The sequence below is a fragment of the Melospiza georgiana genome, chromosome 28 (assembly GCF_028018845.1).
Source record: "Melospiza georgiana isolate bMelGeo1 chromosome 28, bMelGeo1.pri, whole genome shotgun sequence".
NCBI classification, from domain to species: domain Eukaryota; kingdom Metazoa; phylum Chordata; class Aves; order Passeriformes; family Passerellidae; genus Melospiza; species Melospiza georgiana.
The window spans coordinates 3370304-3385087 of NC_080457.1; the positions used below are offsets into that span (position 1 = coordinate 3370304).

Here is a 14784-nt window from a genome sequence, read left to right on the forward strand (position 1 = left end):
TTCGTTATTTCCAGGATTTATTTGCAGAATAAATTAATAAATAACTACAACTAATTCTCACCAGCAAATCCTTAAAAGACACCCCTCAGGCTTGTTCTATTTCTAGTTTTGCTCTTTGGTGAAGCCCAGAAAATAATTTTAGGAGAAATTTCTGTGCTAAACTAAGACAGATTCCACTAGATAATCTCTGTGCTAAAAACATCATAGTAAACTAGCAGAACTAATATAAAAAATAAAATTAGGTAAAAATTTCTGCTTCTGGCATCAGAGTGTTGCTGTTTGCGACAAACAGTTCTTTCCAAATGTACCTCCCTAAATTAGCATTCTTGTAAGGAAGATCTCACAGCAAAGGGCAGGTGCTCAGCAATTTCAGAGGAATAAAAAGCTCTATTTTTTCCAATACATTCTCAATTTCATATTACAAGGAAAGAAAGCTCTCATTCCCATGTTTTATGTATCTTTCCTTCTACAATCAGGAAGAGAAATGTGGTATACAGCATATCACTGTGGGTCACAGACATACAAGACCTTCCTGGCCAGCTAAAATGGGCAGAGGAATTTGCAGCGTGACTGTACTTGGAGAGCAAGACTCAGAGGAAGGCTATGATCCATTAATGGAGCAGTGCTCTGACATTTCAACTATTTTTAGCCTGCTCTAAAAGCAGAAATGGCTTTGTTGCTGAGTTGTCTATTAGTGATTTTAAATATCATACTCTGTCTCAATTTTAAAACCAATTTATAACATTGTTTTACTCATGCCTCTCCACTCTCATATTGCAAAACATTTGCTAAATCAGTTTTGTTATACTGAGACAAATGGGCCAGAGTTTCCATAAGAGTGACCAGTGTCCCAAGAAGTAAAAATTATCTTGAATATAAGAACAGATTCCCCTGTTTTGATTTTCAATATTTCTTGTTAGTGACAACTACAGAAATATCACCATAAAGTAAACAGACTCAATTTTAATAAACCATTCTGGTTTATTAAAGGTCAACAAAGATCTAATGCCTAATGGTTTCTTAGCTCTTTAATAGACTGGAATTTTGATTTCCAAGTAACAGGTGAAAGATAAAGTGCATCCAGTGTGAACTTCCCTTTTTCTTCCTTATAGTGCAAATAGGTGTTAAGAATACATGGTGTGAGACAATAAAAAAAAAATCTATGTTTAAAGTATTTTTTAAAAGGTAATTTATAAATTAAACTGCAGTATGAAAAGTCAGCATTGTAGAAAAGGTAAGGCCAGTATTCCTGTTTCTAAAGCCACTACTCCTACTTCACACAATATGAAATTAGTAACTAGGAATTTTGAGGAAGCAATTAATCTACTCCTGATTAAGTGGATCAATGGGAGAAAGCAAACAGGTGTGTAATTAGGTAGTGGAATTGATTACTACTTATTAGTACTGAACCATCCTGGTTCAAAGCCAGCAGTGAATACTGACTGACAGTGGAGATGTGACAGGAACACCATGCAGAGTGTCCCTCCACTGTCACCTGAAGGACACAACAGAGAAAAGGCTCCTTGATGTGGCAGCTCCATCCTGTGGAAGGAAAAACAGGAAGAGTGGAGCTAAAGCAGAATAATCTGCTCTGGAATTTAACTTCAAGAACTTTACCTTGCTGTACAGAGCCCCCACTGCCTCTCCCACACCTCAAACCACACAACCCCAAAATCAGCAGTAAAACAATGCATGCATGTCCTTTGTGATTTCTGCTTGTAAACCAATGCATGCATGGCCTTTGTGATTTCTGATTCTAAACAATTTCTGATTGTAAAACAATGCATGCATGGTTTGTGATTGCTGATTACTGACCTGAGTAGACAAAATTTCATCTGGGATCACATGTGCTACTATTGAAGTGTTTCTCTTTAAAACAGTGTTAAGATTTTTCATTCTAGAACTCCATTAAAGCACAGGTGAGAATGGAGCAGTCACCCTGGTTTCTGATGGTTTAACCAACAATTCCAGTTTGCAGTGGGAGATCACTGGCATGAATACAGTGCTGTAAATCACAGGTACACATTTATCACTAAGTCAGGCACAGTGCAAACAAAGCTCCCGCTCCCAACACTCATTTCATCTGTAGTAAACAGAATCAAGTCGTCATTTATTTGAATACAATGTAAATATTTCCTATACAGTGTGGTACATTACAATGCTCATTTTTATTTCATGATACCATGCAAGCAATCCAAGAAGTCAAGAGTGTTCTTGTGCAAACTGCTTTGTAAGGAAGGAATCTGCACGTGAGGTCATTCCATTCTGTTACTGAACAGTGATAGTAAAGAAGAGATAAAGACACTGTAATTCCATACAAGCTTTGAAAGGCATTATATTAGGATACTTATATTATATATCCACCACAAACACTTCTAAATATTAATATTATTTCTTCCTTGTTCAAGTTCTTCCCTCAGCATTTGTAATTGACGTTTTTTCTACTATGATCTTGAAATAAAAGAGCATTTAATAACAGACTATTTCATGTCCATTGTAACAGAAAAGATAAAAAACTATTCTTGGAGACACAGTGTACATCAAGCATGGGTTCTGAATGGCTTTACTCTCACACTGTGTATAGCATAAATCCACACAAAACACTGCATGCACTTTCTTTTCCAAGTGAATGCATCTGTGCATTTGTACATTTGCTTCCCATTCCCTGAAGTTCCTACATTCAAACCTTAGGCACCTGTGTGCATGAAAAAGAAGCTTTAGAAATTACAGTGCTCCTATTAAGAGTGAGTGAAGGGATGTGTTGGGGCTTTTGGGAGCTGGTGCTCTGGTTGAAAATATAGGGATAAAATGTTTCTAAAATCATGGGATATTCAGGGGAAATGGAAAGAAAGGTTGGGCCTGGGAAAACATTAGGCTTTAAGGGATCATGCAAAACTGCACCTGTATAATAATTTAATGACTATGATAAAAGATATGATTGTTATATGATAAATGACATAATTGTTAAATGTGATGATTGTTTGGTAATTGGATAGAATTGTTTAATCGTAACAAGAATCATGAGAAACTATGTTAGGGGGGTTTGATGAAAATTACTGAAATCCATGCTTGGATGAAATCAATGTAATGGATTTTTGGATTGGGAGTGGCACTGGGGACATTGGGACAGTCCCAGTCCAGTGTCCCCAAGGGCTTGTCCTCAGCACCAGCTCCATGCAGGATGCCAGGGACCCAACCACCAGCTCCAGTTTGCACTGGGAACAGGGAAATGGGGACACTTGGGACACTGGGAGTGGCACTGGGGACACTGGAAGTGGCACTGGGACAGTCCCAGTCCAGTGTACCCCAAGGGCTCATCAAATTACAAGAATCCATGCTTGGATGAAATCAATGTACACAATAGAACAATGTAAGTTTAATAATTAATATGGAGTTACATAATAAGGGTATAAAACTGTGTTCATCCTGAACCCATGTCAGAGTCAGATTTGGGTCTGTGCCCCTGACACCCAGAGCTCTTCAATAAAAGCAGCTGCATATAATCAATCTGTGATTATGTGCTCCTGAACTGGTGAGACAACTAAAGACAAAGCTTAAACAAATCACATTCAATGTCAACGCAAACCACATATGCTATGGAGCCTGCAGGGGCTCTGAAATGTGTGTGAAGACAGCTGAGTTACCCGTCTACAAACATCCCTTGATGGCAACAGCTCCAAACAGCGACACAACTTTGTCCCACCTCGAAAACATCACAGAGTTCCCGACGGACATTTTCACTAGACAAGCAGCAATTCCAGCCGGGCGGTTGAAATTCGCGTCTCTAAAGCGCCTAACCCATCCTCTAAAGCTCCGAGAAACCGAAAGCAGAACCAGCGCAGCGCTGTGCTCTAGGGCTTGACCTTGCCCTCCTTGAGCAGGCGCTCGTTGAGCTGGCAGAGCTGCCGGAGGAAGCCGTCGTTGGGGCCGATCTCGCGCTGCTGGCGCACGGCGCAGAGCGCGCTGCGCACGTCCATGCCGCGCCGCAGCATCAGGTAGGCGATGACCAGCGTGGGCGAGCGGCTGTAGCCCTCGCGGCAGTGCACCAGCACCTGGCCTGCAGGGAGACAGCCACAGCTCAGGGTTAGGCTGCAAAGCAACGGGAAATGTAATAATAGGTGATGCGTGTCGGGAAGGATGAAAGTTTGCCAAGCGTCAGCCGGTAGAGCATGGGACTCTTTGAGCCCCACGTTGGGCGCCAAGTGTGTCTGTAAGAGCCAAAATGAGGGATGTGGGACTCCAGGCAGCTCTCCAAAACGCAGCTTATTCCATCCAAGAGGTTACAGCGGGCCAGGGTCACACACTTTATTGGAATAAGGCTCCCAATATTACCAGTTAGATTGTGCCTGGGCCAGTCTGACCCTCGCTGCTGGGCCAAAGGCAGCAACTGCGGTGTATCACCCCAGAGATACCTTGGCTTGCTGGTGGTTGCAGCTGGGCACTGAACAAGTCAAGGCTTGTTAGGAACCCCGTTTACCTCAGGAGGAATAGCTTCAGGCGATGGTGAAGAGAAAAAGGAGAGGATTCTGCCGGAGGGTTTAATGTCCAGAGGTTCATTCCATGGTTACAGAGGTCTGAACGTGAGCAACTGCTCCAACAGAATCCCGGCCGCATGGTCTGATTCACCTTTTTAAGCTCAGGGACAGGGGGAGGGGAGGTACAGGTGAGCCACCAACCAGGTGAGAGGGGCAGGGTCTCAGGGGAAGATGACACCCAGACAGGCCAATGACCTCTGGGCTGAGGGGCATCCTTTGAACTTGACCAACCACACGACGCCTTGCTGGAATGTTCAGCCTGATTGACAGGACTCACTCAGCATGGGGGCAAGGGGGAAGGGAGAGAGGCATAGGCACACCTGGGGGAATGACCTGGAAGGCCAAAATGGGACATTACAGCACACCACAACACATTTCAATGTCAAACAAAACTAATAATTTGCAGTAGCCAGTTAATCTTAAAACTGACTCCAACATCACCCAGCTCCAAGGCTCCTCCTTGTTTACCACTTTAAAAAAACAGTGGTAGGTGTGGTAAACAACTGCTCAGACTGAAATGGAACTGCTGCAAATCCAGACTGACTCTGAATTTACTGACCCTGAAACTTTTGAGATTAAACTGAGCAGGTACAGTCATGGCACAGCAAACCCTTCTCTCCTCTTGCAGCCTGTTTCAGCGAGTCACAGTGCTAACTGCAAGAGTTGCATTTAATTTTTAGAATTTTTCATACTCCACCAAACTGGATGAAGAATTTATTTCCATCTGTCAAAACCCACATCACAGCTCCGGAACCCCTTTGCCCATTTCAGAGAAAGAACTTCTAGAACTGTGGGAGTTCTCATTCCTGCTATTCAATGCTCAGTCACGAAGCAAGAAGGAAATTAGGCATGTGCAGAAATAACTGGAATGTTGAAATAGCTAGACAACACAAACACCATCTGTCCCACTGCACTGTGTCCTAGGATTTCTGCTCTGAGGAAACACACTACAGAGAAATGTGGCAATAAACAACATTGCAAATATGACCTTCAACTTTCCTGCAATCCTAGGAAATAGAGGCAATCAACACATAAAATAATACAATGACTTAATATAAGAAAAACTGTAAGGTGACAGTCTGTATTCTTACTGTACATTTGGAAAAAAACCCCATGTAACACGTTATGTGACTACTCTTCAGTACTTGTATTACTTATATCAATTCTGCCTTTAAATTGTAATTTCTAATGTCCTTAAACCACTTTTAACTGCTTAACTTATTTTTTAAAGAATATTTTATTAGAAGAGAAGAAGAGAAAAAGCAAAAATATCTAAGGAAAAGTAAAAACAGCTCTTGCCAGAAAGAAACGATAATAAGATGCAGCAGCTGTTTCTCATTTCAAAGTCACCCCTACAGAATTCCCTTTGCCAGGTACTGGAGACCTGCATGTATAAACACAAGACTAAGCTGTGCCTTCTTGTGCCTGATCCAGGGCCTTTATCTGAATTTTTCCCTTGGTTGTTCTGTGAATAATAAGAGAAAATAAGCATTTTAAACAGCAAATGACTAAGAAACCTATGCAGTGCACAGAAAACATGGTAGAAAGGTATTTCAGTTTGCCTTACCATCCTTCTGGGAAAGGGCTTTGTCAATAAAATCAGCTGCCTCCTCAAAGTAGCGACTGAGGTTAAATTCCTGTGTATCATTAGCTTTAATGCCATGGTATCTGATGCCTGAGCCTTCATAGAACTCTGCATTAGTGTTCACATGCATGAATGATTTCCCCTCTGCTGCATTCAGAACATGGGTTATCCCCAGATGCTGCAGCCTCGTTATGTTCTTGGCTATGAACCTGCATGACAAAAAGTGTCAAGAAAATGATTAGAATTTGGTGAATCATCTCAGTATTTAGGTATTGAGAACCAAACCCTTGGATTTTTCTGCTAATAGATGCCAAATGTGCCCAGAAAGTGAATTAGCTACAGGCTATAAATTCACAAAAATATTCAGAGCCATGGTCCCTTACTTGAGCATGAGAGAATGCTGATTTCTTGTCTGACACTGAGGAATGCACACATGAAAGTGAATCTGCATCTGTTAGATCCTACTGTGGCATAAAATTCTAACTTTCTGAACAAAAAATTCTGACCAAAGTAGGAAAATACTGGAGATGATAACACATTAACTTCTAAGGTTAACAGTTATCCACATAAAATGATTTAAAAACCAGTTAAACAACCCTGCTCAGTAACACAAGTGACCATGCACCAACCTCAGCTTGTGCCCTGGGATGCAATCTACAGTAAGAGGAGCTAACCATAAAGGAATATCAGGACAGCATTGACTCCTTTTTGCCATAATCCCACTACTTTTCATTCTGAGTCTGATGATTTCCTTATGTCACTTGCAATATTTGCCTCACTTTCCTGGGAAATAAAAAAAAACCCCACATGTTTTATCACTCTGTGTGGTCTCCTAGTAAAATCTAAGCCCCACTGGCCAACATCAGCAGAATGTGAGAGATCCTTTAGCTGAAGGATAACTCAGTTCCTGCACACTGTGTGAAAGGAAGTGGCCTAGACAGATTGTTTTTAAAAGCAGCTTTCAGTATGTGTTTAACTGGATATGGAAACAAATATTTTTTTAAAACTCCCCACAGCTCAACTCATACAAGAGGTCTTGATATTAAGCTGAGCTCCAGATAAGCATTTGTGCAGTATCATCCTGGACAAGTTTCTGTGAGATGGCAATGCATCCAGGGCTTTTGGCAGGACACTTAGGTAATCTAAAAAAATAAACATCCAAATTAGTCAGTTTACATCTATATGAATCTCTGAGTCCATTCACTCACAATTTTGATCTAATTCAAGGCCATGAACATCTTGAGAATTTCTTTCTTCCTGATGATTGCACACCCCTTAAATTCTAGTGAAAGCAGATGAAGATTTATGCATGACTGAAGCTTCTACATTTTCTGCTGTCTGTGCCAAGCAACTATGGCAATGAACCAAATATTTGTAAGACTTCATTACCCAAACAAATGCTGACAGATTTTCCATCTGGCAGGACATCATCTGTGCCAGGGGAGAAGTTTCAGTGTCTGGAGAATTCTGCTTTCAACACAAAAATCCTACAGAGCAAGGCCAAACCAAAAAGTGTTAATTCAGTGGTGAGTTCCTATGCTTAGTAGGGTGAGAACATGGTTTAATTAACATTATATAGATCAGCATATATCGGAGTGTTCAGCATCAACAGGAACTCCCATCCTGAAATAATGGTTGAGTGTGGCAACAGATTGTTATTTTTAAATTATTTACTGCACAAATCAGCTTGCAAGCTATGACTTCCCTTTTTCCCCAGGAAAAAACTACTACCACTATTTTATAACTACTACAAATACGAAGGAGATGGTGGCTGTCAGACATCAGGCTGTTTACTGGATGATTTCAGTCCCCTTTCTAGATGTGAATGTCCTGGCAGTAACAAATATAATTTGGTTTGCCTTAGGAGTAAGTTAGTGACAATCTGTGATCTTGACTTGTACTTCTTTAGAAGGTAAAAACCTAAAATAAGTACAGGGATCCAGTGTATTAAAAAAAAAATCCCCCAGTTTCACAGGGAAGAAGTGCACAGAGATGGACCAAAAAGGGAATGGAAAATCAGCAGTGTGAAAAATGTGAACTTTAGGATTGGCTTTTCTCAAATATTAAAATGAGTGTTATATGTGTTGTGTTAGAAAGTAATGCTGTATTAATTCTCTTACGTAGTGTGTTTAATATGGTTTTAGTTTATAACAAAATGTTAAAATGGAAACTATGCTTTGTAGGATACTTTTTTTCTAAAGAAAGGATTCACACTGAGATAGCAGCCACAGGACACCTGAATCTTTCAGAGAAAGAGAATTTATTGCTCCATTATCAGGAGAAACGAACTTCTTCCTGCCTCGCTCAGTCAGGACGACGCTGTCAGGATTCAGACGAAGCAGCTGACACTGACCAGACAGAATCCTGTGTTTGAATGAATTTATGCATCACGTATAAGGTGTATGAATATGCAACAGGCTGTTGCTTTTAAGGGTTAATCCTCGGTTAACGGGTGTCCTTTTTCGGGCTTATTTTGCCCAGAAAGAGGTACCCAGATCCTCTGTAACTCTTTGTTTCTATTGTTTCATATTATCCTAATCCAAATTGCCCAAATTTTTATTACTCTAATTATGTTACTATTTTTACGGCCATTTTATCACTATTCAACTTTTAACATTTCAAAAACAAGTGATTGGCGTTTTTTTTACGAGCAGGATAGGACCGGATAACTGACACCAGGATGTGGCGTAAAAAATAAACCCCGCTGAGATCCAGCAGATCCCGTCCTGCAGCCTGACTGCCCTGGGCTCGGAGCACCGGGAGCTGCTCGGTGACGGTCACGGCCCGACTCGGCCCTGCCCGGTCTCACTACCCGCCGGGCACCGCACCTGGCCCGGCCCGAGTTCTTCACCCTCCGAGCACTGCACCCGGCCCAGCCCGGCCCCTCCGCACACCGCACCCGGCCCAGCCCAGCCCGGCCTCACTGCCCGCCGGGCACCGCACCCGGCCCAGCCCTGCCCCTCTTCCCGCCGGGCACCGCACTCGGCCCGGCCCGGCCTCTCCACACACCGCACCCGGCCCGGCCCCTCCGCACACCCCACCCAGCCCAGCCCGGCCCGGCCCGGCCCCTCCGCCCCCCGTGCCCGCCCAGGCCGGGCCTGCCCCGCGCCCCCGCTCCGGCGCACTCACGCGTTCCCCACGTGGATGCGCGGCACCACCTCGTTGCTGTGCGCGCTGGGCAGGCTGTAGCAGCCGCTCCCGTTAGACAGGAGCTCGTTCAGCTCCTCCACGGAGAGCTGGAAATCGCCCATGGCCGAGCCCTTGGCGCTGCGGCTCCAGCCCGGCCCGCTCCCGCCCCGCCCGGCCCCGGCCGCCGCCTCCGAGGCGGGGCCGCACCGCCGGGAGCAGCGGGGGCCGCTCGGGGAGCGCAGCGGCGGTGCCTGGCCCGGAGCGCTGCGGGATGGAGCCCGCAGGCCTCACCCTGAAGCTGCTGCTGCTCGGGGACAGCGGCGTGGGCAAGTCCAGGTGCTGGAGCGGCCCGCGGGGGAGCCCCGAGCGCAGCCCCGCGCTGAGGCCGCGCTCTCTGTCCCCACAGCCTCCTGCGGAGGTTCACGGACGGCGCCTTCGAGCCGCGCCTCACACCCACCGTCGGTGAGCCCGGGGTCCGCCCGCCCGGGGCTGGGCTCGTTCCCGCTTGGGCTCCTTGCTGGGCTCCTTCCCGCTTGGGCTCCTTCTTGCTGGGCTCGTTCCTGCTTGGGCTCCTCCTTGCTGGACTCGTTCCTGTTGGGCTCCTTTCTTCTTGCTGGGCTCCTTCTTGGTGGGCTCCTTCTTGCTTGGCTTCTTCGTTTTGGGGTCCGGAGCCAGGATCGTGCAGATGTGAGGGCTGCCAGGGTGTTCGGGTGCCGCACGTTTTCAGCAGTTCCTTCTGACGAGCCTCCCTTTCTAACTCTCAGGTATTGATTTTAAAGTGAAGAAAATGGTGGTGGACGGCCGTGCAGTGCAGCTGGCCATATGGGTATGTTTTGTTCCAGGCAGATGGGGGTGTGTTGGGTTTTGAGAGGTGTGCAAGCTTCAAGAGCTCGTTTTTGTGGTTTCCTCGTTTCCTTCCTGCTCCTCCTCTCTCTTTGCTGAAGTCTTCCTCACGCTGAGATTTCATGAGTGTCGTGATGGTACAGCAGGAGCTGCAGACAAACAGAACCGCTTCTAGTCTTCCTTAGTCAAGGTTTGGGACTTCCTTCCATTTCATCTTTTCCTTACTGCTCAGGAGTTAAAATTTTAAATTTGCTTATCTTGTTTAGTTTAAAATAACCTTTTTTTGTTGTTATAAATGTATTTGATGTTGTGTGTTTGGGGTTATTTCCCCCCTCCTTCTGCAGGATACAGCAGGACAGGAGCGTTTCAGAACAGTGACTCCCAGTTACTACAGAGGAGCTCAAGGGGTTGTTTTAGGTATGAAATAAATGGAAGAAAAGAATGATTACAGAAATTGTGGGCTTTATTTCTCCTAAATGTGCATGTCCTTGCAGAAGGAAGTTATCCAAGATAATCAGAGGAATAATTATGGCTCAAACACTGGGTATGCAAAACCACAGGCAGGAAATATTGCTGCTTCAATTTATTGCTTAAATTAAAAAGACAGAGATGTCATGGTGCTGGCTGTTGAGTGGATGAATTATTAGCTTTGTAGCTATCACATGGGTGATTTTCTGGTAATAAGGCTAATCAGGGGTTGTGTTGTGTTCTTTTCCCCATGATTTTGCTTTTTTCTCCCACCAGAAACTATTGATGTGATTGTTGTCATTATGGTAAGACTTGAGGTTTGTACACAAAGCCCTTTCTGTGTGGCAACAGCAATTAGAAAACAAAGGGATTCTTCCTTTCAGGATTTGTGAAGACTAACCTTAACTTTGCTGTACAAAATATTCTTTCTGTGATTTTTAAACTTTAGTGATTTATGTAAATGCAGTTATTAAGTTACCATTACCCAAAAGTGGCTTTGAAGTCAGTCCATGTTTTACCAGCAGCATGTGCATGTACTTATACATAAAATTAGCTGACAAAATACCTATTTAAAAATATTCTATGTGGCCTAATTCAGCACTACCAACAGATAGAGTATTTCTGTTGGGAAATCTGATTTTCCCTCCAGAGGTGCTTGTGTTCTGTAATCCTGAGGGAGCACAGCCCAGTGTGTTCCAGCTGTGGGAGGAGTGTGTGGTTAATCCCTCTTTCTGTAGTTTCCTAGCACCTTTTGTTTTTTCCAGGCAGTAGTTAGGAAGTGTGGATGGACTAAATTCTGTGACAATAAAGGAAATGTTGTCCAAGGCTCTACAGCTGTTAAACTCCTTTTCCTCTGTTCTCAGTGTATGATATTACAAGAAAAGCAACTTTCACAGGACTAGGAAGGTGGCTGAACGAGCTGGAGATGTACACCACCCCCAGCAGCACTGTGAAGATGCTGGTTGGCAATAAAACTGATAAGGTCAGTTTGGGAATGCATCCTTTTCCATTCTTCCCTGGGTTATTTATTCATCAGAGTGTGTAAATGTGAGGTGAGAGCTGTAAGTAACACAGCTGTGGTGTCAGGAGGTAATTCACTCTGCAGCTCAGCTGGGAAGGCTCCATTTCTGGATTTTTTTTATTTATCAGAGTGTGTAAATGTGAGGTGAGAGCTGTAAATAACACAGCTGTTATGTCAGGAGGTAATTCACTCTGCAGCTCAGCTGGGAAGGCTCCATTTCTGGATTTTTTATTCATCAGAGTGTGTAAATGTGAGGTGAGAGCTGTAAGTAACACAGCTGTTGTGTCAGGAGGTAATTCACTCTGCAGCTCAGCTGGGAAGGCTCCATTTCTGGATTTTTTATTCATCAGAGTGTGTAAATGTGAGGTGAGTGCTGTAAGTAACACAGCCAGCCTGGCAGTGAGCTACAGAGTGGGAGACTCCAGTTGATTATTACATATCACAGACATTTTTCCTTTCAACAAAACTTCATTTTTGAGGTTTAGTTCTCATTTCAGTGCTGCTTTTCTGGGTACTTTTTGCAAGTGGCAAGTGTAGCTTATTTCAGTTGTGTTCTTCATCTGTCTCTGCAGCCTGAGCGTGAAGTGGAGAGAAAAGAAGGGCTCCAGCTTGCCAGGAAACACTCACTGCTTTTTATAGGTATGAACCTCTGGGACAAAAACTTCCAAATTCAAATGCTTATTTTGGTATTGCCAAGCATGAATGTACAATTGTTTTTCAGCTTGATGGGTTGTTAAACCTTTTTTTAAAATACCTAATTAATATGAGTTCATTTTGCTGTAATTCCTGTGCAGGGATGTAGGTTTCAGATTCTGCATTGACCAGAAGCATTTTTCTCTGAAACAGAGAATTTACAGAGATTTTTTTTACAGAAACAGAGATTTACTGCATATACTGTACAGGCATAAATTTCATATTCTCTTGAAACTAGCAGGATTTTTCAATTCAGAGCCCAGAAGACTGAAATTTTCCTCCTTACTGATGTCTGCAAGGACCTTGGCTGATCTTTTCATTTCCAAGTTTCTGTTGCAGCTACATAAAAGACAGTATTCTTAGAGCAACAATAAAATGTACAATGTGAAGATATAAAGGTGGGAGTTTCTGAAGAGGAAGTTTCTTGAAAAGATTTATAGGAGAAATTAAAACACATAGGGGACAACATGCAATTACCTCTGTATTCTTTCTCAGCTTGGTTATGGAATAATTATCTTCTAGATTTACTGTCACAACCTGAGAAGAATTTCTTTTTTTTTTTTCCATTATGGAGAAAATGGGCAACTGTGGATTTCTTTTTGGTGGAAAAATGTGACACTTCAGACTGGGATGTATTTCTGTTTATCCTACATAAGTGTACATTTAAGAGAAAGGAGAGGAGATTCACTAATTAAAAAACTCCCACCTTCTCTCTGGTCCCAAAATACATTTTTCTAAGTGGAATATACTCCCTGCAAATAAGATATTTTTTCCCCTTTTCTCCAGAGACCAGTGCCAAGACACAGGATGGAGTGCACCATGCCTTTGAGGAGCTGGTCATAAAGATCCTGCAGACTCCAGATCTTTGGGATAAGGGCACAGGGAAAAAGGGAATCCAGCTCATGGAATCTTCAGCACAGCAGCATAAAGGGTTATGTGGTGCCTACTGTGCACTTATTTAAATGTACAGCTGGCTGTTCTGCCTGACTGGAGGAAAAAAAAAAGGGGTGGGGATGGGATTCCAAGCACCAATCTGTGCCATCGGTTGTGCAGATGCAAACCACAAACTCATTAGCAAAATACATTTTTATTCATTAACAAAATACAGTTTCTCCTTCCCTTTTGCACAACTGCTGCCTGCAGGTATTTTTCTGGTAGCTCTCAGATTTTTCACTATTAAATCATAGTGCTGCTTAGAGAATTGTGCTTTTGCTGTATTCAACATGGACTTTTGCTGGAATTCCTGCCTCAGCATCAATTAATTGGTATTCAATTCTGGAATATTATTGAGAAGATTCTCTTCCCTTGGATGGCATGGGAGGCTTTGAGGCACCCAAGTCACTTTCATGTAGTTACTCAGCAGGAGTTTGATCAGTGGACAGAGTTTCCTGATTTTGGATGGTTTTAAAAAGTCAAAATTGCTACATGTGCCCAGACAGTAAGCTGAGTTACTGGTTAATTTTGGGGCTGTATGAAGAGGATGTGAATTTTAATACTTGTCAGGAAAAGTGCAGGACACTGGTGATTGCTGTTCTCTTTGCACTGAGGATCAGGGATTAATTTTAGGGCTGTGATGAAGAGGATGTGTATTTTAACAGGAAAAGTGCAGGACACTGTGGTGATTGCTGTACTGAGGGTCAGGGATGAGGTGCACTCATCATTTTGGGCTGTGGTTTTGCAGGCACTGAGAGTCTCTGCAAACCCTTGTTCTCTTCCAGAAACCACAGATAAAATTGAAAATTTTATCAGAATTGATACAAATGTTATCAGAAATTGATAAAACTCAATTTCACAGAAAATGTGCTGCTTATGGGAGACTTTGCACTTGGGTGTCTGTCACCAATCCCCCTATGAAGTTACCTTTTTGTCTTTTACATTTTTAATGGCAATATTGTATTTTTACTAACTTACATTAAAATAAATGAAAATTCCAGATGTAACTTGTGCCTTGCTTCTGTTAATGCATATTCCTGCTATTAGACTATGTTAGATAATAAAGCAAACATACAGCTTTATTTACCACTAGCCATGCAAAATATTTTAAGATCTTATGATAGCAACCTTGCTTTAAATAAATTCTGACCCTTAGCTTTTTAACTTAAATCTGAATCTTCTAAATATATTCATGTCTTGCAGACACTAAAAATCAGTTTGTAACCTGAAATACACAGCTAGGGTGAGATCAGTCTGGCCATTTATTATTTTCATAAAATGATTTAGTTTAAAATGCTGTTACTGAAATAATTTTTGAAGTATTTCCTATAGTTTTTCACAGGATCAAGGTATATCTGTCATGAATTGCCTCTCTAAGAATCCTTTTGTGGTAGCACATGGTTGCAGAGCTGACAGCCCACTGCATGTGGAGGAGTCCTCAGCATTTTTGAGGTCACCAGGCTGCAGCACTGACAAGTGCAGGGAAAAATTCTGTTTTTGTAGCAGTGGGAACAGAACCTCAATGCCCACGGGCAGGACCACACATGGAAGTTCTCATTTGGAGAGGATGGGTGGGG

The 14784-nt window shown here is 42.9% G+C and overlaps 2 protein-coding genes across 2 annotated transcripts; one reads left to right on the top strand and one right to left on the bottom strand.

Annotated features, from left to right (window-relative positions):
* On the bottom strand, positions 1–9417 carry DUSP3 (dual specificity phosphatase 3). The gene is made up of 3 exons (XM_058041956.1): positions 9250–9417; positions 6103–6329; positions 1–4057 (listed from the first exon to the last, which is right to left on the bottom strand). The coding sequence occupies exons 1-3, from the start codon at positions 9369–9371 to the stop codon at positions 3852–3854; spliced, it is 555 nt and encodes a 184-aa protein (XP_057897939.1). The 5' UTR covers positions 9372–9417; the 3' UTR covers positions 1–3851.
* A 61-nt stretch (positions 9418–9478) lies between these two features.
* Positions 9479–14759, top strand: LOC131094352 (ras-related protein Rab-18-B-like). Its single transcript, XM_058041957.1, has 7 exons — positions 9479–9585; positions 9656–9711; positions 10014–10075; positions 10437–10509; positions 11424–11542; positions 12154–12220; positions 13061–14759. The coding sequence occupies exons 1-7, from the start codon at positions 9521–9523 to the stop codon at positions 13234–13236; spliced, it is 618 nt and encodes a 205-aa protein (XP_057897940.1). The 5' UTR covers positions 9479–9520; the 3' UTR covers positions 13237–14759.
* Positions 14760–14784: the final 25 nt, after the last annotated feature.

Excerpts from the sequence above, each read along its gene's own strand:
- DUSP3 (XM_058041956.1), bottom strand. The coding sequence starts at position 9,371 with ATGGGCGATTTCCAGCTCTCCGTGGAGGAGCTGAACGAGCTCCTGTCT. Across the intron at positions 6,330-9,249 it reads CGCATCCACGTGGGGAACGC|GTTCATAGCCAAGAACATAA; the intron begins GTGAGTGCGCCG and ends TTTGTCATGCAG. Across the intron at positions 4,058-6,102 it reads AGCCCTTTCCCAGAAGGATG|GCCAGGTGCTGGTGCACTGC; the intron begins GTAAGGCAAACT and ends GTCTCCCTGCAG.
- LOC131094352 (XM_058041957.1), top strand. The coding sequence starts at position 9,521 with ATGGAGCCCGCAGGCCTCACCCTGAAGCTGCTGCTGCTCGGGGACAGC. Across the intron at positions 9,712-10,013 it reads GCGCCTCACACCCACCGTCG|GTATTGATTTTAAAGTGAAG; the intron begins GTGAGCCCGGGG and ends TCTAACTCTCAG. Across the intron at positions 11,543-12,153 it reads TTGGCAATAAAACTGATAAG|CCTGAGCGTGAAGTGGAGAG; the intron begins GTCAGTTTGGGA and ends CTGTCTCTGCAG.